The sequence below is a fragment of the Panthera onca genome, chromosome A2, assembly GCF_046562875.1.
Source record: "Panthera onca isolate mPanOnc1 chromosome A2, mPanOnc1 haplotype 2, whole genome shotgun sequence".
Taxonomy (NCBI): Eukaryota; Metazoa; Chordata; class Mammalia; order Carnivora; family Felidae; genus Panthera; species Panthera onca.
This window is the reverse complement of record NC_138340.1, coordinates 56,834,444-56,855,161: the sequence shown is the minus strand read 5'-3', so window position 1 is coordinate 56,855,161 and position 20,718 is coordinate 56,834,444. Positions and strand designations below refer to the sequence as shown.

General features: G+C 51.3%; 1 protein-coding gene across 1 annotated transcript in view; it reads right to left on the bottom strand.

The window, feature by feature from the left end:
- Positions 1-20,718, bottom strand: part of EFCC1 (EF-hand and coiled-coil domain containing 1) — a 48,144-nt gene that overhangs the window by 7,686 nt on the left and 19,740 nt on the right. Inside the window, exons 4-8 of the mRNA XM_081790697.1 lie at positions 7,788-7,945; positions 5,897-6,035; positions 4,567-4,705; positions 2,596-2,736; positions 802-871 (exon numbers count right to left, since the gene is read on the bottom strand). Of these exons, the coding sequence (XP_081646823.1) occupies positions 802-871; positions 2,596-2,736; positions 4,567-4,705; positions 5,897-6,035; positions 7,788-7,945 (647 nt within the window). The remainder of the gene's footprint in view (positions 1-801; positions 872-2,595; positions 2,737-4,566; positions 4,706-5,896; positions 6,036-7,787; positions 7,946-20,718) is intronic.

The window sequence follows — 20,718 nt, the reverse complement described above, 5'->3', positions numbered from 1 at the left end:
AGGGCATGTCAGTTTGCTCACCATGGCCCACAGAGCCACTTTTCTTTCTGGGGGCCTCCCCAGCCCTCTCTTGTCTCACTCCCACTAAGGACCCCAGAGAAGCCGGCTCCTAGCACATAATTTCTGACCTCCCTCTCGATTCCAGGGGCCATTCCAGGTGCTAGACATACCCAAGCCTTGCCCAGCAATGCCCTGTGAGGCTAGCGAGCAAAGGCTTATGACCCGTTGGTCATCCCATTAGCGTGTGAGGCCCTTTGAGGAGAGAGCTTGACCTGGCTCGTCTTGATTTCACGAGACACAATCTGGCACTGATGTAATCTTACTGCCCCTGAACTTTATCTAAAAATGGCGACCATGTAGCTCAGTGCTTAAAGGAGAGACCTAAGGCTTTGGGTGCAGCTGGCACTTGGCCTCTCTGTGCTTCAGTCTCTCCATCTGTGGAATGGGCACAATAACAGAACCTTCTTCACTGGGCTGCTGTCATGACGCAGGGGGTTAAAACCATGTGAGATGCCTCTCCAGAGCCTGGCCCATAGTCAGCCTGCCGACTGAACTGAGAGCAGGGAACCCTGCCCAGTTCCCTTGGGGGTTTTGGCCCTGCTGGCTTCTGCTGGGCTCTTCTCCCCAGGACTTCTGTTCCCCTGCTCTTGTCAAATAGCATTTTGAACTGTTCCTGTCTATGTACTTTCAGGGTGGTAATGACAGTGGAATTTTGCAGACAAGACACTCAGGACAGACAGTGCTGAGTCAGGCTACCGTCAGATGCTGTCCAGGCTCTGATAGACAGGAGAGATCTCCTACCATGTGTGGGGTCCTTGCAAGCATCCAGCGTGTTCAGCAAAATCTTCCCCAGGGCTCTTTTCGATATGTTCTGAAAAAGAAATAGAGACAGGGCTGGACTGCACTGTGGCTGCTGTGTCCTCGTTCAGCGGGTCGGACTTGGTGGCCCCTACAGGCTTCTGTATGGCTCCCTGGGGCACAGAGAGTCACTACCCCCCACCCTTCCTGGCCCCCTGACCCTAGGCTGGCAACACTGCTTGCTGGGCTTCTCAGAGACTTTTGGTGGGTGGATCGAGTGGTATGCGGGACCCATTCCATCAAAGATCACATATTTGTGGATTACCACTCATGTGCCCAAGGAGAAGTAGGCACTTGGGAAATAAACATGAATCAGAGCATTTCTATGCATGGTCTCATGTAACCTTTGCAACAGCTTATATTATTAGGCTCCTTTTAATGGGTGAAAAAAGCAGTGCTGAGAAAGAATGAGACATTCAGCCATAGCCACCCAGCAAGGAGGCAGAAGAACCAGCATTTACCCACAGGCTGCATGGCCAGAAGCTGCCTGCTGGTGCTGACTGCCCCTCAGCTCTTCTCCCAGGCTGTGCTAATCTGGCCTGGGCCTTGCTGGTTCTGTATCCTAGGCAGTCTGGTGCACAGGTAATAGCCTGCTTAAAACTCAGGCAAGCCGGGTTCAGATCCCACTTTCACCTTACAGCAGCTGTAATTCTAAGTTAATTGTCTCTCAAGAAAAAAATTTTTAAATGTTAATTTATTTTTGAGAGAGAGAGAGAGAGAGAACATGAGTTGGGGGAGAGGCAGAGAGAAGTGGGGACAGAGACTCCGAAGCAGGCTCTGTGCTGACAGCAGAGAGCTTGATGCGGGGCTCGAACCCACAAACCATGAGATTGTGACCTGAGCCAAAGTTGGACGTTTAACTGATGGAGCCACCCAGGCACCCCTCAAAAAAATTTTTTTTAAAAATAGTTTGCTGATGCTATTTAGGAACACGCTTGATTTCTGTACTCTGATATTTTATCATTCACCTTGCCAAGAAATTACAATAATTTGCTTATGGATTCTCTTGGGTATTTCTGTGTAGATGAATATGATATATAATTACTGATAGCTTAATGTCTTCTTGTCTAATCCTTACACCTTTTCTTTTTTTTTCTTGTCTTATCGCATTGGCTAGAACAACTAGCTGGAATACAGACAGTGAGGACAGTCATGTTGGTCTTGATTCTGACTTTAGAAGGATTCCTTCTAACATTTCACCAATATCCGTGAGGTTTGTGAGACGTACTTGGCTGAGACTCCTTATCTGGTAAAGGAGGGTCCTTACTGTTCTTTTTTTTTTTTTAATGTTTATTTATTTTTGAAGAAGAGAGAGAAAGCAAGTGAGTGGGGAAGGGGCAGAAAGAGAAGAAGACATGGAATCCGAAGCAGGCTCCAGGCTCTGAGCTGTCAGCATGGAGCCCGATGCGGGGCCCGAACCCACAAACTGAAATCATGACCTGAGCCAAAGTCAGATGCTTAACCAACTAAGCTACCCAGGCTCCCCTATGATTTTCCTTTCTTATATTCATCCTTCTGTGGTTTTGAAATCAAAGTTAGGTTAGCTTTATAGAACAAATTAGAGAGCCTCCTCTTGTTTTTAATTACCTTCCCTGAGCCTCCTTTTCTGCATTGGAAAGTGGAGATAACACCTGCCTAATGTGAGGAAAGCTCAGAGCCAGGTGCCCAACATAGGCCGGTGCCCCCTTCTGAGAGCCCCTCTCGTTGCCCTGGGTGGGCCACCTCCTGTGAGCCTACCAGGTCCCGGAGCCTTTGCAGGAGCTGCACCACGTCTACCAGCTTCTCCTCCAGCAGGGACAGCCGCACCCTCTCTGTCTCCACCATCTGCAGCTCCAGCCTCAGCTGCTCATTCTCTTCCACCTTCCGCTGCAGCTCTGCCTGTGGGGACCAACGGGGACTCAGCGCCCACACTCACCGTGCTGTCTCCGGGCAGGACCCACAGCTTGCCTTGACCCTTTCTCAGAGGTCATCTGGCCCCCTCTGCCCCCCCCCCCCCCCCACAGCCCAGAGAGGCTGCATGTCTGGCCTAAGGTCGCACAATGTGTTGGGTTAATGTGAGAATATGCATATTTTGGTTTCTAGTGGAGAACTTCATTTTCCCTTCTCTATGCATATGCTTTCTTTTCATATATATATATATATATATATATATATATATATATATATTTTTTTTTTTTTTTTTAATTTAAATAAAAAAAAATTTTTTTTTTGGTTGCAAGCAACAGAAACTTTTCTGGCTAGCTTAAACAGAAAAAAAAATTCACTAGTGGGCTATGGGTCATTCCCAGAACAGACCGGTGGCTGGAGAAGCTCAGGGATGGGGCAGCAGTGGGGGCTGAGACAGTAGGACGGTCTCAGGCCTCTTGTCCAGGGGCCAGAGCTGAGAAGAACACTTTCCAGCAACTCTCCCATCTCTCTCAAGATGGAAGGCCTCAGGAGAGGGGCCTGATTGGGCCAGTGTGAGTCACTGGCCCACCCTTGGCCAGGGGAGCACTGAGACCGTGGGTATCCACTGGAATACCCACTAGGGGGCAGATGCCAGGCAGTCATAAAGTGTCACACGGCTATCTGCTTTCTAAAGCAGGGATGCCAGGAGTAAGGTGGTCCCTGTTCTTCGCACTGATGGAGGGAAAGAGAAGCAGCCGAAGACGTGGTGCCCTTGGACACTCTGAGTCCTCTTTGGGCTTTGGGCAGGACAGAGAAGGCGTGGTGCCTATGCCTCCTTGCAGACGGGCCTGGAAGGTGGGCTTGGGGACACAGCTCGTGTGCCTCAGTAACTCTCCTGATCCCCACTTCCTGGAAATTTACTTAGAAAAGGGGTGGTGGCTATGCCTTGTGGAACTGCATCAGACCAATGTCAAAGACAGCATGGGTTTAGAATTTCAGGTATATAAACATAAAACGATCTTCTCTCAAAACGACAGTTGGCAAAAGCGCAATGTGCTGGGGCTTAATGAAATGGCGACTCTCAGTAGCACTCCACACTTGATTACTGTGGGATGGAGAAGTTGCTCGGAGTGGAGAGATGAGAAAAAAGGCCAAGCGGTCTCATTGAAATGGAGACACCTCGCCATTGGCTGTTGGTGCTATTTGTCGGCTCCCTCCCTTACCCTCCATAACTCTCCTGGGGGGCAGTGTCCCTCCTCCCCCTCATCTGACTTTGACGGAGCTGCTAATCACTGAATCTTGCCCGGCTACCACAGGGACTGGCCCAGGGACACTCCCATGACCGAGGCTGGGCCGGTTGGCGTTCCTCCCTGAGGTTTAGTATATTGGGCTCTTATCCCCCCGGGCTTTCTTAGGTGGGCCAGTGGGAGGCTGGAGCTGTGGTCCCTTTCCCCACCATACGGAGGAAGCCTTTCTGAAGTAGGGCGAAATGAGGCCAGTGCCAAGAGAAACACAGAGCAGATAGGTGGCAACAATCTAGTCTGAGTCGCTGGATCCAGCTGTTTCTGACGCTCATCTCCTCGGCTGTTCTTGCCAGCTCCATATTCTAACAAATACCTATTTTGCACGCAAGCTGTTCTGAGACGGTTCCTTTAACTTGCAACCAAAATATTCTTCGTTAAATCTACGACAAATCTCTTTGAGTCTTGGTTTACCCATCTGTGAACAGGGCACAGGACTTGGCTGACATCCCTCAGGGTTCTTCCAGCTATGAGAGACTTTAGCATTGGTCCAGACCTCGGCCTCTGGGGCTCAGCTGACCTCCTCCCCAGGTGTCCCCAGGGTCTGCTCCACCAGCACGGCGATGCGAGCCTCCAGCTCCCCCAGGGTACAGGCATGGTCAGCACTGCCAAAGTGGCCGAAGTAAGTCACGAGCTTCTTGGCTGTCTGTTCATCACACCTGCAGCAAAGGAGAGCACCAGCACTGTGGGGCTGCTTTCCAGAGTCTGCTCCAGCCTCAGAAAGGGGGTGTTGCCACCGAGTCTAAAAGCCAGGCCATGACACCCCCTGGTCAGTACCCCTCCCATGGCTCCCCATCTGACTGAGAGGAAAAGCCAAAGGCCTCACCCAATGTGCCCCTCTGATCTCCCTGGCCTCCCTGTCATCCATCTCCACTCACTGTGCTCCAGCCACAGAAACCTCCTCACTGCCCCTCCAACATGCCTCAGGGCCTTTGCACTTCTTGCTGTCCCCTCTTCCCGGAATGCTCTTCCCTCATTTCCTTCAGGTCTTTGCTCCAATAGCACCTTCTTAGAGTGGCCTTCCTGGCATCTCCTCGCCCCTCCCTCTTCTGCTGCTTCACCTTATTTTCCTCCTACTTGTCACCACTCACTAGAATAGGGGCTCCAGGAGAGGAGGGCTGCTGTCTTGTTTATTGCCGTTCTCTCAGAGCCTCCAGATTTGTCTGGCATGAAGTAGGTGCTTAATAAATGCTTGTTGTTGACTTAAGGGTCGGTGGTGACAATAGTCCTGGAAAGCTGAGAGCACCATACAAGATAATAATAAACATCAGCGCTGCCCCTTGGTGGCGTACCTACTGCGGTCAGGCACCTGTTAGGCATTTTATAGCCTTGACAACAAATCTTCACAAACCTCTTGCCTGCCTTAGAGACGAGGAAGCTGAGGCTCAGAGGAGTCAGGAGACTTGTCTGAGGTGCCCCAGGCATCTGGGTCTTTCTCCCCTCTAGGGTGGTTATGAGGATTACATAAGTTGGGGAGTCAGAAGGCCCCTGACCTGGGCCAGGCTGGAGGAGGGCACCGTAAACGCTGTTTCTCGCAGGAGCGACCGGGTAAGGAAGGGTCTGGTATGTCCTGGAATTACACGGAGCTGTGGGCCATGTCCTGGGATAGCGGCCAGGGGACTGAGAAGACACCAATGGTCATTAAAGCCCCTCACAAAGTGTGCCTTTGCCAGTCCCCTCATTTCATCCCCGCACATGCCGGGGGTGGGGGGCGGGGCATCTGATCACTTCCCTCCTATGGACTAGGGGACAGAATCAGGCCTGTCAGCCTCCTAAGCTCAAGTTCTGTCACTGTGTGAAGGGGCTCTGGGCCTCTCGCGCCCCCCCGCCGCCCCCCGTGGCACACATACCCACTCCTGCAGCTGGAGAGGCGAGCCAGCAGCATCTTGACCTTGGCCAGTGACCTCTGCTCTTCCTGACACTTCTGGGCCTCCTCTTCTTCGTCGGAGGCGGCCTGGCCCTCCACTGAGCGGAACAGCTGCCCGTCCACTGCTGGAGAAACACGGGATGTGGGGACAAGGGACAGAGGGAGGGAACCAGACAGCCTGCCCCAGGGGGAAGCCACCAAGGCTCCACCAGGAGCCAAGCCGGCCACCCGGAGCCCCTCCCTGACATTCTACCCAGGGACCCTGAGAGAGAGAAGCCCTTTTTCTTCTTCGCTTTCTACGATGACACAACCAGCCGGGACCTGTCTGTGCCCTCAGAGATGCAATATTATTCCCATTTGAGGATATGGCCATCCCAGCCAGGAAAGCCGTGGGGTGGGGGCTGGGGCTCTGCTGGCACACACACCAGGTTGAACAGGTTTTCAGCTTGCAGGGGGCTGCATGCCTTTGACACTCGAGCGGGGGGGCAGGGGATGCAGAGGAAGAGCAGTCATACGCGTGACTCTGTGTGATCCCCAGCATGGCTGTGTCTGGTTGGTGTCCCCCAGTCTGGCTGTGCATCAGAAACCCCGGGTCGGTTGTGGCCTCCTGGTGTCCCGTCACCCAGCATCAGGCTGTGTCTCTGGGGGGGGGGGGGGACAGCCCCCGAATATCTCTCCAGGGGAGCCCTCCCTTTCCTCCCCACTCCACCCCAGCCCCGGGGACACAGATGTCCAGCCTGGCCAGGCAGAGTGCAGACTAGACGGCCACGGGACTGGTTCAGCCAGGGCAGCAGACCCAGGGCGGGCCGAGGACAATCAGGCCAAAATCTGATTCAAACTTCCAGGGAAGAGAAGGGCCTGCATTCCCCTGGCCTGGGAGTTGGAGGGTGTGGGTCTGGAGCTCCTGGGGGCTGTCTGGTCAGTAAGAGGGGAGCGCCTTCCGCACGATGGGTCCACGAAGGCAAGGCAGCAAGGGGTGCAGCTCTGCTGACATCTCGGCTGTGCCCAAAGCCTACTTGGACTTTTTGATTAATTCCCTGCACAGTACCTTCCATCTAACTCGGGCCAGTTTGACAGTGACAATGGCCTGACCCTCGCAGACAGACAGTAGCCTGAGCAGCAAAGCTGTGCATGCCTTCCCCCGTAGAGGGAGAGGAGAATCAGAAGCAGCAGATCTGAGGTGGGCCTGGGCATCTGTGATCCGGGCCACCTGGCAGGTTTGGGAACCACTGATTCAGGTATCCTGCCTTGGGACACCCGTCTCTCCAGCCTGACTGTCCCAGCTGGGTGGGCTCAGGGCCCTTGCATTTTGTTTCAATAGAAACTGTCCCAGACCAGAGCGCCTGGGTGGCTCAATCGGTTGGGTGTCTGACTTGGGCTTAGGTCACGATCTCATGGTTCGTGAGTTCAAACCCCACGTCGGGCTCTGTGCTGACAGCCTGGAGCCTGCTTTGGATTCTGTGTCTCCCTCTCGCTCTGCCCCTCCCCCGCTCACGCTCTGTGTCTCTCTCTCTCTCAAAAATAAATAAATGTTAAAAAAGAAAAAAAAGAAACTGTCCCGGACCAAACAGAACCAGGGTTGAGGTGACTGATCCATGACGTTTTGGTTGCGTGAATCGTGTTCCCAATATTGACGGTTTGTTTCTCGTCCTCGGGATTTCCTGGTGCTGTGTGTATGTGTGTTGTGTATGTGTGCATGTATATATGCATGTGTGTGTGTGTGGTATCATTACAGTCACGGTCATTAACACGTCCTGGTGCCCAAGGCAGGGGCAGGCAAGGGGCTCTGAAGATAAACGGGAAAGATGGCACCCAGCGGCCCCTCCGTGCCTGCCCATGGCTGAGCCCAGCGAACACTGTGTGCAGGGACAAACCTTCGTCCAGGGGTCTGTTCCCGGAGCTGCTGTCTGACTGCCAGGCTCCCTCTGGAGAGGTGTCTGGGCTTCTGGTCCCACTTTCCTCAGGTTCACCACTCTTGGCTTCTGGCTCTGGGCTGCCTCGTGAGGAGATTGGGAGCTGGGTGCCCTCTGACCTGTGGGCAGGGGAGAAGACACAGGTGCTGAGAGGGAGGAGGGGGCTTGGCCAGCTTCCTGCCGGCAGTGTGGGATGTGGACCCACCCTCTGCCACTGCTTACTCTGCACAGGTGAGCTGTCTATGATGTGCCTGAAGAAGACCCTGTGGTTGACCTTCCTGGCTCCCCACCCAACGGCCAGGATGTTAGAGTCAGACTTCCATGACAGACACTCCCTGTCCCAGTGTCCCTTGCACCTAAGGCACAGGCTGCAATCTAATTTTAGCCAAGGAGGCTAAAGGAAAAATCTTCTGGGGAGCCTCTGGAATGGATTTTTATCCCTTACTAAAAATAAATCAGGAAAGAAAATGCCCTTTCTTCTTGCCTTTGGACTTTGTCGTGTGGATATGTTTGAAGCACTGGCAGCCATCTTGTGACCATGAGGAAATGGCTGAGAGAATTATGGAGTAGTTGAACAAGAGCCCTGATATCTTTCAGCTGCTGAGAGTCCTGGACCTCCCACCGCGGGACTTCTTATTATGGGAGAGATTTTTTTTAAAAGTCTTAATTGTTTCAGTTACTTTTAATTGGGCTTTGGAGAACCTACTTCACCCTCATCAATCAATGTTCTTGATATTCTAAGGTCCTCACTTGAATCTTCAGGGTCCGTGTCACTGCCCTTACAAAATCAAGGGAAAAAAAGAAAAACAAATCTATCCTAGCATGAAAATATTCACTAATGAACTGGCTGCTTATTAAACTAGTCCTTTCCTCCTCTTTCATTTTATACCCACATCTGTCTTTCATCTCTTCAGAATCTGTTGTTACTCAACCTCTCCCTGTCGGATGTAACAGCCCAATAGAAAAGAAAGGGCTGTGAAGTGAAATTTCACATCTTGGAAAAGAAGAGGCTGTGGGGGTGTCATTGAAGGGGTACTGGGGAACCATGGGACTCACAGGCAAAGCTACTGATGGTGGGAATGTGGCAGAGTTGGGCCAGTTTACAACAGAACAAGAGAAAAATCAACAGGATTAGGAAGGTCCAGGAGCACCAGAAGAGACTCGGGGGACTGGGAAAAGCCCTTAGAAAAACGATCAAAAGTCTCGAATATTTTTGCATAAGAGACCCTCCTCATGACCAAGTTGCAACAACAAGAAAATGTGACGTTAAGGACGCCCCATTGTGTTTTCACACAGTTTTGTTGGGAAAATTATTCCAAAAGGAATATAATCAACCTGGAAACAGTCTACATCTAAGAATTAATACACTGTCCTACAGTCATGAAGATTGCTTTTAAAAAAGGAGTGAAAAGTGAAAAATAGAATTGCCGTGTGACCCGGCAGACCACTTCTGGGTATGTACCCAAAAGATCTGAAAGCCGGGACTCAAGCAGATGTTGACACACCCTTGTCCACCGCAGCATGATTCAAAAGGTAGAAGTGACCCAAGTGTCCACTGATGGATGAATGGATAAAGTGTGATCTATCCATACAATGCAATATTATCTAGCCTCCCAAAGGGAGGAAATACCGACACGCGCTACGACACGGACGAGACTTGACTTGGTGCTCAGCAAAAGAAGCCAGTCATCAGAGGACAAATGCTGTATGATCCCACTTCTGTGAGGTCCCTAGAGCACTCAGATTCCTGGAGACAGAAAGTAGGAGGGTGGGTGCCGGGGGCTGGGGGCCAGGAGAATGGGGAGTTAGTGTTTAATGGGGACAAAGTTACATTTTGGGAAGATGAGAGAGGTTCTGTGGATGGGTGGGGGGATGGTTGCACAACAGTGTGAATGTACTTAAGGCCACTGAACTGTGCACTAAAAAATGGCTACAATGGTTAAGTTGTATGTTATGTATACATGGTACAATGGAAAAAAAAAAAGAAGGAATAAGTAGTTGAAAACATCACCTGGTTTTATCTGCTAAGTAGCACAAGAAACTCACTTTAATACATTTTGGGTTTATTTTTCAAGTTAAAGCCTCAGTCAAATCAGACACAGGCCACTCTCTTTGGTCCCATTTTGTGCAGATTCACTTCAGTGGATCTCTCCGGGGCCAAGTATTATTGGAAACCGAGGACCCTTCTGCTCAGTTCAGGAGTTGCTGTTTGAAGTCACCGGTCAGTCCTTGCCCACACAGACCACTGTAAAGATAGAAGCCACACGACACCGTGGATGAAGCGGGGGCCTTGGTGCCAGCCCTGGCCTTGCCAATGAGGAAGTGGCAGTGGGACTTGGTCCCTATTTTGTAGATGGGTCGCTGGAGCCGATGACCTCTGAGGTCCTCCCATCTCTGCTTGCGTTCTGGTGATCAGGCCTGTGTGAGTATTCAGAGGAGCCAGCTTGGCCAGCATGCGTGTCAGGGAAACGACAGCAGCCGTTCCAGAGTGAGTGGGACACGGGGACGCGGCACTGCAGAGAGTCCTAGCAGGTGTGGGTGCCCAGTGTTTGTTGGGTGGATTCAGCATCGGGGGGACTGTCTGCTGAGCCAAACAAGAGGGGATCTGCGGGACTGCACTCGGGACCCAGAGCAAGGCATCGGCCGCCTGGGGCCACCCAGCACCTCCTCCCCGTTGGTGGCAGCTTCCCCGACTGCCACCCAGATGTCTCACCTGCTCACCTACCCCTACCACCAGTAGCTAGTCTGCTCAGAGGAGGGCGTGGCGTGTGGCTCCTCCCCATGCTAATTAGCATGATCCCATCCCTGGCCACCGTGATTGGCCCAGGCCTGCGCAGGTAGCCAATGAGACCAAAGGAACTGTCTTCTGGGGTTTCTCGCGGACCCGCTGGCTCCCTGCCTGGTGAGGTCTGAGGACACGTAGGGGAGATGTGACAGCCCAGGGGGCCGGCTGGAGATGCAGGGAGCTACAGAGAGAGCCTGAAGATGACAACAGAAACGACGTCCTTAATGACATGATTTGGGTTGCTGGATCAGGGGTAACCCTGAACTTTTGTGTGTATGTTTTTAAAATTTTTTATTTTGGGGAGAGAGCACGAGCACGCGACTGGGAGAGAGGGGCAGAGAGAGAGAGTATCCCAACCAGGCTCCACGCTTAGTGCAGAGCCCAATGCGGGGCTCGATCCCAGGACCCTGGGATCATGACGTGAGCAGAAATCAAGAGCTGGATGCTCAAGCGACTGAGCAACCAGGAGCCCCTAAACTTTTGTGCTTTACGAGCCAATAACTCTGACTGATTAAGTCCTGTATTCAAGCTCCTGTAATGCAAGCCGAGAACAGGGATCTGGCTTGGCAGCCGTCAGTGTGAAAAGGCCATGGGCGGGTATTCTTGTTTAAGCATGACGCCATGTGAGGTTTCCAAAGGCTCATACAGCCCGGAGAAGAGAAGACACGAGGGTATGGGGTCACTGTTTCCAAGACTCAAAGGTGGAGACAAGTAGCCTTTTTATGGCCCCAGAGGGCGATGCTTGCCCAGAAGGAGAGAAGGAGGGGGAAGCAAAGATGAGATTTGGAGAATCAGAAGGAGGCAGTTTTAGCTCACTGTGAGGAATGACTTTCTCACAGGGATTGCTGACCAAGAACAGAATGGGCTGTCTTGTAAGGTAATGAGCTTCTGGGCCAAGGAGGTATGTAAGGAGGTAAGGGACTTCAATGGGCTGGAATTTTGAACAGAGTTGGAGGCCGAACTTGACAATATCTATGTCTTCCCACTCTGAAATGCTGCTTTCCCCCTAAATTATTTAAGGGCTTCAACAAACAATATGAGACGGAGGGACCCAGCCCTTATTTACAAGTTTCCTAGTATAGGCTAGCGCTGGCACCCTGGTCCCTCCTCTCCCCACATGCCCACAGCCACTTGAGTCTTGGAAACCCTGCCCCAAGTGCAACTTTGTGCATTACCAACAATAACCAAAAACAACAACTACATCTTTCAGAATGCTTACTAGGTGCCAGGCACTGTTCTTAGTGCTTTAAACATTTTCCTCGCAGCAACCCTAGGAAGTAGGTACTGCCATTACCCCCATTTTGCAGAGGCACAGACAGCCAGAGTAACTTCCTCAAGCCTCACAACTCAGTTCTGGAGCTGCTGGGATTCACGCTCAGGCCACTGGCTCCGGGCCCACACCTCCGTGGCCCTGCCACGTGGGAGGAAGTTTGGGAGGCAAGGTCTGGAGTGACCCAGCCCAGCCGCCATTCTCATTAGGTGACTATAGGCCACAGGCAATGAATTCGGGAAGAGGAAGCCACTGAGAACAGAGTGTGGAGAGTGGGACGGGGGCGGATATGCCTCGGAATTTTCCAAGAAGTAAAATGTGGCTGCAAAGCAACAGAGTGTCCCCAGGGACGCCGAGCGTGTGCTACCTGGTCTAGTAACTGGTATTTGACCGAGTCTGTCATTACCCCCCCCCCCCCCCAACCCCTTCCTGCTGATTCACTCTGTAGGGTCATTCGCATAGTCACGTAAATGTGCTGTAATATCTCCACCTTAATACCAACAACGAAAGCCAACCAATGAAATAACCCTCCCCAGCATACAGGTTCCCCCACCTACCACCCCTCTCTCTGTCCGGTTTAGGGCAGAACTTCTAGAAAGAGCTGCCTCGGCTACACATGCCATTCTGATCTCACCTTGTCACCCACCACGGCTGCCCTGCGAGACCCAATGGCTGCCTCTCAGTGCTCATCTGGCCGGTGAAATGAACACTACACTTCCTAGTGCACACGTCATGGTGCACGTTTCATTTTTTTCACGTTTATTTTTAATTAATTTTAGAGAGAGAGAGCAAGCAGGGAAGAGGGGCAGAGGGAGAGAGAGAGAGAGAGAGAGAGAAAGAGAATCTCAAGCTCGGTGTGGAGCCCAACTCGGGGCTCAGTCCTACAACCCTGGGATCCTGACCTGAGCCAAAATCAAGAGTCAGATCCTCAACGCTCAACCTATGGAGCCAGCCGGTGTCCCCATAGTGCACATTTCATGGGGTACATTTCACGAACACTACTATATAGAAGGCAATGGACACTACATTACTCCCTCACCTGGTCACTTTCTTCAGGTGGCTTCCAGGAGACAGCTCATCCCTCCCTGGTGCTCCTCCTTGTCTACTTGGCTCGTTCCTCCTCTTCCTCCCTACTCCTCTGTGCTGGCTGGCATGCCCTCAGACCCCACCTGAGAATTTTATATCCATTTAGTCTTTAAGGGGTCTCAGCCAATGCTGTGGCTGTAAGAGCTGATGACTTCCAAATGTATCTCCAGCTTTGGCTTCTGGGATCCAGTTTTATGACAGCCTTACCCAGCTTAACTGCTGCCTTGGCATCTCAACCTGGATGTCCCACAGGCATTGCAGATGCCTCCGAGTATCCTTGTCTTTCTCCGTCTGCTCCCTCTGTTCGCCCTCAGTGAAAAGCGCCAACACTCACTTGGCCCCCCAAAGTAGAGGTCATACATGAAGGTGGAGAGTCTGACCCATCACTCAGTTCTGATCCCATGTCCAGACCAGGGGTGCTGGAGGGAGACAGAGGGCCATTCTATAATGCTATTGTGTGGCCACTCCCATGCTGGGTTTGGGCAGGTGGGGACAGAAGTGGGAAGGAGGCAGGGGGAGTGCAGCCCCTGCCCTCAGTGGATTTCTCGGTGACAGGGAGTCCACACCCTTCACTCTTCAAGGCAGTGCCCACTGGACTCGGGGCCAGACCCTCATAGACAAGGAGGGTGCTGGGTCTGCAAAGCAGGGAAGGTGTCCTAGAGGAGGCAGGACTTGGGGTTGAACAGAATGAAAGAGGCTTGGGCGGAAGAGGAAAGGCAGCAGGTGTCTCTGGGGACAGATCAGGGGCAGCAGGGCCAGAGAAAAGGAGTCACAGTAGACCAGAAAGGGCTGAACAGGCCCTGACTGGGCACCCCAACTCCGGGCTGGGCCTTATGTGTGCTGTTTTGAGTACTGCTCAATGGACTTAGGAGGTCGATATCTCTCAGAGGAGGAAAAGGTTAAGTCACAGGTGGTTGAGGGCCAGCAGAGATCCGGACCTGGGTCCCTCCTCTCCAAAGCCTGACCTCGCCTTGTTCCGTTGTCCCATTCTCTAGGTCACCAGGCCTTGGAAGGTCCCACATCTTATAGATGGTGGAAGCAAGCAGAGGTTGAACCATATGGAATTGCTGGGTTTTGCTGGTTTGTTTTTGTTTTTTTTTTTTTTTGAGAGAGAGAGAGAGAAGGGAGAACATGAGGGGCAGGGGTGGGGGGTGGGTGGTGACAGAGAGAGAGTGAGTCAGAGGATCCGAAGCGGGCTCTGTGGCTGTTGGCTCAGGGCCCAATGCGGGGCTTGAACCTACAAACCACGAGATCATGACCTGAGCCAAAATCGGATGCTTAACCGACTGAACCACCCAGGCTGATTTTGCTGATTTAGACCTGCAAAGGGGAATTTAAAATGGTTCAATCTGATAGGATGTGTATGGATAAGGTCTCTCAATTGATCGGTTGCAAATCTGTCACTTCAGCGGTGAGTACCTTGGTTTGTGAGAGGCTTTGTTAGAATTTTCTAGGCCTACAGGGCTCCTGGTTGGTTCAGTCAGTGGAGCACGTGACTCTTGATCTTGGGGTTGTGAGTTCAAGCACCATGATGGATATAGAGATTACTTAGAAATAAAAAGAAAAGAAAAAAAGGGTTTTCTGGGCCTAGAAAGCTGATAGCCAACCACCCTAGGACTGGGCCATATAGCCCGGTGGTTTAAGGAGTGTTTCCCGTAAGAATGGGTCCCTTTGAGTCGGCTCTGGGCAGGAGATGGAACTGCTTGGGGACAAGGCAGAGGGTCACCTGTCATCTTGCTGAATGAGCTGGGTGCTATGCCCCCCCCCCCCCCCCCCACCGACCCACAGGTCCAGCCTCCTTGAAACACCAGTCCCAAGGTCACAGAGCAGACACTGTATCATGTTACGTCTCTACCCTCCCTCCCCACCCCCTGGGCCATCAGTACTTGCTATCATGGTCATTTTCTGGAAGACAGCTCTGACCCTGCTCCAAAGCCCTCTGTGGCTCCCATGGCCAACTGGAGAGGTCCAGATCCCCTGATATCTGAACCCCTCCATGGAGGAGTTTCTGAAGTTGAAAGCAAAGATCTGACGGAGGAAAGAACACATTTTGCTCAGGAGGGCCCTCTGGGTGGGGACAAGTCCCTCTGCTCCCTCCCCATCCCCGTCCTGCCACTGTAGGGGAGTACAGTAAGGGAGCAGAGGTCAGCTCTGACCCCGTGTCTCTTGCCTTCAAAATGCTTCAGTGGCTCTCTGTGGCCACCAGGAAGAACTTCAATATCCTTAACACAACATCAAGGGTCCTCCAAGATCTGACCTAACCCTCCAGCCTCATCACTGGTGATGACCACCGGGCACAGCACAGCCAGACCCACCAAACTCCTGTGTGTTGCTCTTGGGGCCTTTGCGCGTGACAACCACAGCCAACACCCGTATGGCCTCACCGTGTGCCAGACACGACACCATTCTGAGTCTTTTAATGCAAACTGCTCTATTCTTCCCAGTAACCCTAAGAAGGAGTGATTTCTTGTTCTTCTTCTTCTTTTTTAGTTTGTGCATTTTGAGAGAGAGAGAGAGAGAGAGAGAGAGAGAATGTGCATGAGTTGGGGAGGGACAGAGAAAGAAGGAGAGAGAGAGAACCCCAAGCAGGCTCTGCACTTGGTGGTTTGGAGCCCTGGGTGAAGCTCGATCTCACGACCACGAGATCACGACCCGAGCCAAGATCAGGAGTTGGACACGCAACTGACTGAGCCACCCAGGCACCCCTGAAGGAGTGATTCTTGTTACTGCCATTTTACAGATGAGGAAACTGAGGTGCAGAGAGCAATTTGCCCAAGGCCACACAGATTGCCCCATCTTCAATGTGCACCCCAAGCCCAGCAAGTTCAGCCTGGAAAATCCTACTGGCCCTTTGCTCTCCCCTCTGCAATGCAAATACCACTTCCTCTCAGAACTCCCCTCTCTCTCACCTGGACTCCCAGAGCTCACATGCTCTCAGGTGTCCTGTTATGATACATGTCCCTCACCAGACAGAGGTTTCCTCTGGGCATCACAGGGACAGAGTGGCCCAATAATGAATTAGTGAATGAGGGCATGAATGTATGAAGGGTAGGTCAGGCCTGGACAAGTCCTGAGCCTGGGTGAGGATCCCAGCTTCCTCCCTCACCTTGTGCTCTTGGATTGTTCCAGAAAGGACAGAGAGGAGAGCACTCATTGTGAAGCCACAAGGCCTGGGTGGCGCCCCAGCTCTGATCAGCTTTTCCTGTGGATCAGGGGCTCATCTCCTGTGCACCTCACTGAGGGGCGGACCCTCAAAGTGAGAGGGTGTCGTGCTTTCTTAAAATGCACACCTTTTTGGCCACTGACCCTATTGCTTACTAATATAGGTTTCCTTTCCTAGGAAACATGATTACCAGCCGTGGAAAGCCAGTATCTCGTCCCACGTAGAAAGTAACAACAGCAACAAAAATACATAAAAGAACAACAAAACAAAGTGAGTCGATTCTACTTAGCCCCGAGGTTTCTGTCTGCCTCTGAACCCGAGACTGCTTTTTCTCCCTTAAAGTGGGTTAGCCCGGAGGCACTAGAGATTTGCCTGTTCCAAACCAGGACTGAGGAGGCCCAGCCTCCTCGCTCCATGCCTCCCTGGCCTGTGACCCCTTCTGTGCCTCGGTGCCACTTTCCTTTGGGAGCCATGGAGGAACTGGGGGCGGTGGGGGGGGGGACTCCTGTGACTGTAGAGGTACCTGTCACTCAGCAAGCACTGGAGAAGGACCCCCTTCCCAGTTCCAGGCGGTTCTGGGGCAAGGTGGGTGCTGGAGGCTGTCCACTGTCCCCTTACACCCTCGCTTCCGGACAGACCCGAGTCCTCGTGTGCGGTTGGGCGTTCCCTCCAGCTGGCCGCATCTGTGCACTTCCCGGAGGCTGGGGTGAACCTCTGATGTCTCCCTCCTGTTGGAGGCCGACGGCCACATCTGGCCACCAGCCCGGCGGCTTATGCAATCTGACAAAGGCCAGATGTTGCTTTCTCCCTTCCTCCAGTCCTGCGGCTCTTGGCTGTCAGCTCGAGGTCCCCAACACACAGGCCCCTTCTTGGGATCCACGATGTCGAGAGGGGTCTCGGGAACTGCCGGATCTGGGTCGCGTCCCGCAGGACTGTGGCTCTGCAGTGTGACCCCCGGGTCTCCATTTCATCCTCCCATTCACTCGTGAGTAAACACGGAGGGGTCCTGGGTCCCATGAGGGTGACATGAAATGACACAGTACTTCCAAAGCTGGGGAGCCCCGGCCTCCACTAACATTTGAGGCCATCCAAGGTGGCGCTCAGATGGATAGTTGCGTGTGTGTGTTTTAAACAGCTAAGCATTCATTTTGACATGTATGAAGCACAAATAACAAGCACACCAAACAATTTCAGTTTTCTGTGTATGACAGTGTTATACCTTTCTTTTCTTTAAAAAAAAAATTTTTTTTTAACATTATTTTTTTGAGAGACAGAGAAAGACAGAGCATGAGCAGGGGAGGTGCAGAGAAAAGGAGACAAAGAATCGAAAGCAGGCTCCAGGCTCCGAACTGTCAGCACAGAGCCCAACGCTGGGCTCAAACTCACGAACCGTGAGATCATGACCTGGGCCGAAGTCGGTCGCCTAACAGACTGAGCCACCCAGGTGCCCCCTTTCTTTTCTTTTTAAACAATGTTTATTTATTTACTCATTTTAAAAATGTTTATTTATTTTGAGAGAGAGAGAGAGAGAGACAGCATGAGCATGAATGGGGGAGGGGCAGAGAAACAGGGAGCAGGAGGATCCCAGGCAGGCTCCACACAGTAAGCACAGAGCCCGACGTGGGGCTCGAACTCATGAACTGTGAAATCATGACCTGAGCTGAAATCAAGAGTTGAATGCTCGACAGACTGAGCCACCCAGGGGCCCCTACCTTTCTTTTCAATAAATTTATTTAAGTAAAAAGAGTGAGATGATTTAAGGAAAAATAGTAAATAATAATAGCACAGGTGCTATGCAGATAATGGCAAAAAGTGACACGGAGCCTAGGAGAATGTCTGAAGCTTGGCGAGCCTTAGACCAGCACACGGTAAGCTCCGGGAGCTACGAGAGCTGCACTCTTTACGGCCTCAGCCACTTGGTTAGCCCCTCAGGGGAAAGGACCCCAACTCTAAATATGGGCACCCTCTTTTTACAATGGCTATTTTGGAATGGCCCCACATGAGCTGGATAAATAATATACTCAATCCTCACAAATATTCGAAAAAATTCGAAAAAAATTAATGTGATGTGCTAACAGTGATTTAAAGGAGAAAGGAATGTTATAATACACATTTCAACATGTAAATATTCAGATGTAATGATACTTTTAGGTGGTTAAACCTATGTATAATGGCTTTTTTAAAGTTAAAGTGTACTTAACACAATATGACATTAGTTTCAGGTGTATGACACAGTGATCACACATTCTGCTGTGTTCACCATACGTGTAGCTGTCCTCTGTCACCATACAACACTGTTACAATACCAGTGACCATGTTCCCTGTGCTGTACCTTCATCCCATGACTTACTCATTCCATAACTGGAAGCCTGTATCTCCCACTGCCCTTCACCCATTGTGCCCATCCCCCCACCCCTCCCCTCTGGCGGCCATCAGTTTGTTCTCTGTATTTATGGGTCTGTTTCTACTTTGTGTTTGTTTTGTTATAACAGCTACAGTTGAATTTGAGAGTCATGAGGTAATATTCAATTGCATGTTGTTGACATTCTTTCCCTATATTTGGCATTTTGAAATAAGGGCTAAGAAAATATATTCAGATGGATGGATGGATGGATGGATGGATGGATGGATAGGTGACTGGATGGATGGATGGATGGATGGATGGATGGATAGGTGACTGGATGGATAGATGGATGGATGGATGGATGGATGGATGGATTGGTGACTAGATGGATAGATGGATGGATAGATGGATGAATAGATGGATGAATAGATGGATGGATGTATGGATGGATAGGTGACTGGATGGATAGATGGATGGATGGATGGATGGATGGATGGATGGATAGGTGACTAGATGGATAGATGGATGGATAGATGGATGAATAGATGGATGAAGAGATGGATGGATGTATGGATGGATAGGTGACTGGATGGATAGATGGGTGGATAGATGGATGGATGAATGGATGGATGGATGGATGGATAGGTGACTGGATGGATAGATGGATGGATGGATGGATGGATGGATGGATGGATAGGTGACTGGATGGATAGATGGACGGATAGATGGATGGATAGATGGATGGATGGATGGATGGATGGATGGATAGGTGAATGGATGGATAGATGGATGGATGGATGCATGGGTGGATGGATAGGTGAATGGATGTGTGGACAGATGGGTTGATAGATAAGCAGACTCACTGGGACACAGCATAATAAATGCCAGTGGACACAGACATTCCTTATCAGCTGGTCAAGCACAAGTGTTGTCAGTGTCTAGGATGTGGTTTTGAAATGATGAGCAATTCTTGGAAAATTCCAAACAAAACAAAGTATAACCTTCCCACTACTCACGCAGCATTACATTCTTGGAAAATCCATTGTACGTTAAAGCTATGCAAAGAATTTGTGGTTATATGTAAAGCAGCGTTAGATCCCAGTCTCAGACAATTGTAGTGACAGCAAGTTTTTCACAGAATGAATGTCCAGACATTTGGAAGCCGTGTGGGGTACAGGGCAATCCTGGGTTGTACAGGACCTGTGCAGAAGCTTGCGTCCCTGGGAGGGCCCCCCTCAAGGGCCAGGAACGCTGTCCCCCTATTCATTGAGACAAACACTCCCTCCCCACAAGTTTCCAGAACATCCCTAGAGGGAAGCTGCTTCCAGAGAGATGCCTTGTTGCAGACTCCCTCCTTGCTCCTGTTCTAACCTCAGGTCCCACTGGCTATGGGAGCCTCCACCCAAACCTGGCTCTAGGCTGCCTCATGGGGGGACTATAAGGTGCCCAATTGACGGATTTGGACTTGGAGGCTGCCGGTTCGGCCACTTGGACCATGCCAATGCCCTGGGGAAGCATCCAGGATCTCCATTGGCCAGTGCCCTCTGGTCTGCAGCCATTCTGGCCCCCCCCCCCCACCATGTGGTCTCTGGGCTTGCAGAGCCACGAAGGATGGGGGATTGGCTTGTATCTGTTTACTCCTGGGCCAGCCTCTCAAGCAAGGGTGCCCTCATCAAGTCCCTTCCCCTCACTGAGACTCAGCAGCCCCAAGCTTTTAAATGGGGAAGTTGCCCCTGCTCATGGATGAGAGCTGGGGCTAAGTGAGGGACCTGTGCACCTGTTCACACTGTAGGCACGCATCCAACTCTTGTTAGCTCCCATCCTCTGTTCACAACCGCCTCCTTCTCTATTCATTTTGTTTTTTAAAAACCTCAAATAAATGCTTCAGCGCAGGGATAGTCGCCCAGTTTCTTAATCTGACCTGTGCCGATGAATATGGTGGCCGCTTGTCATACTGGGCTACTGAAATTTAAACTAATTACAGTGAAATTCAGCTCCTCAGCATGTGAGCCACATGTCAAGTGCTCAGTAGCCACATGTGGCTTATGGCTACCATATTGGACAGTGCAGATATAAGGCATTTACATCATCACAGAAAGTTCTGTTGGACAGCACTGAGGTTATGATAAGAAGGTAAAGTAATACTTCACAGTCATTTTGCCTCGAACCATAATTCTGACTTGTAAGTCGCCTGTCCAATTCACTATTATGTTCGTGCAGTGATAATTCTGCTTAAATTGCAAT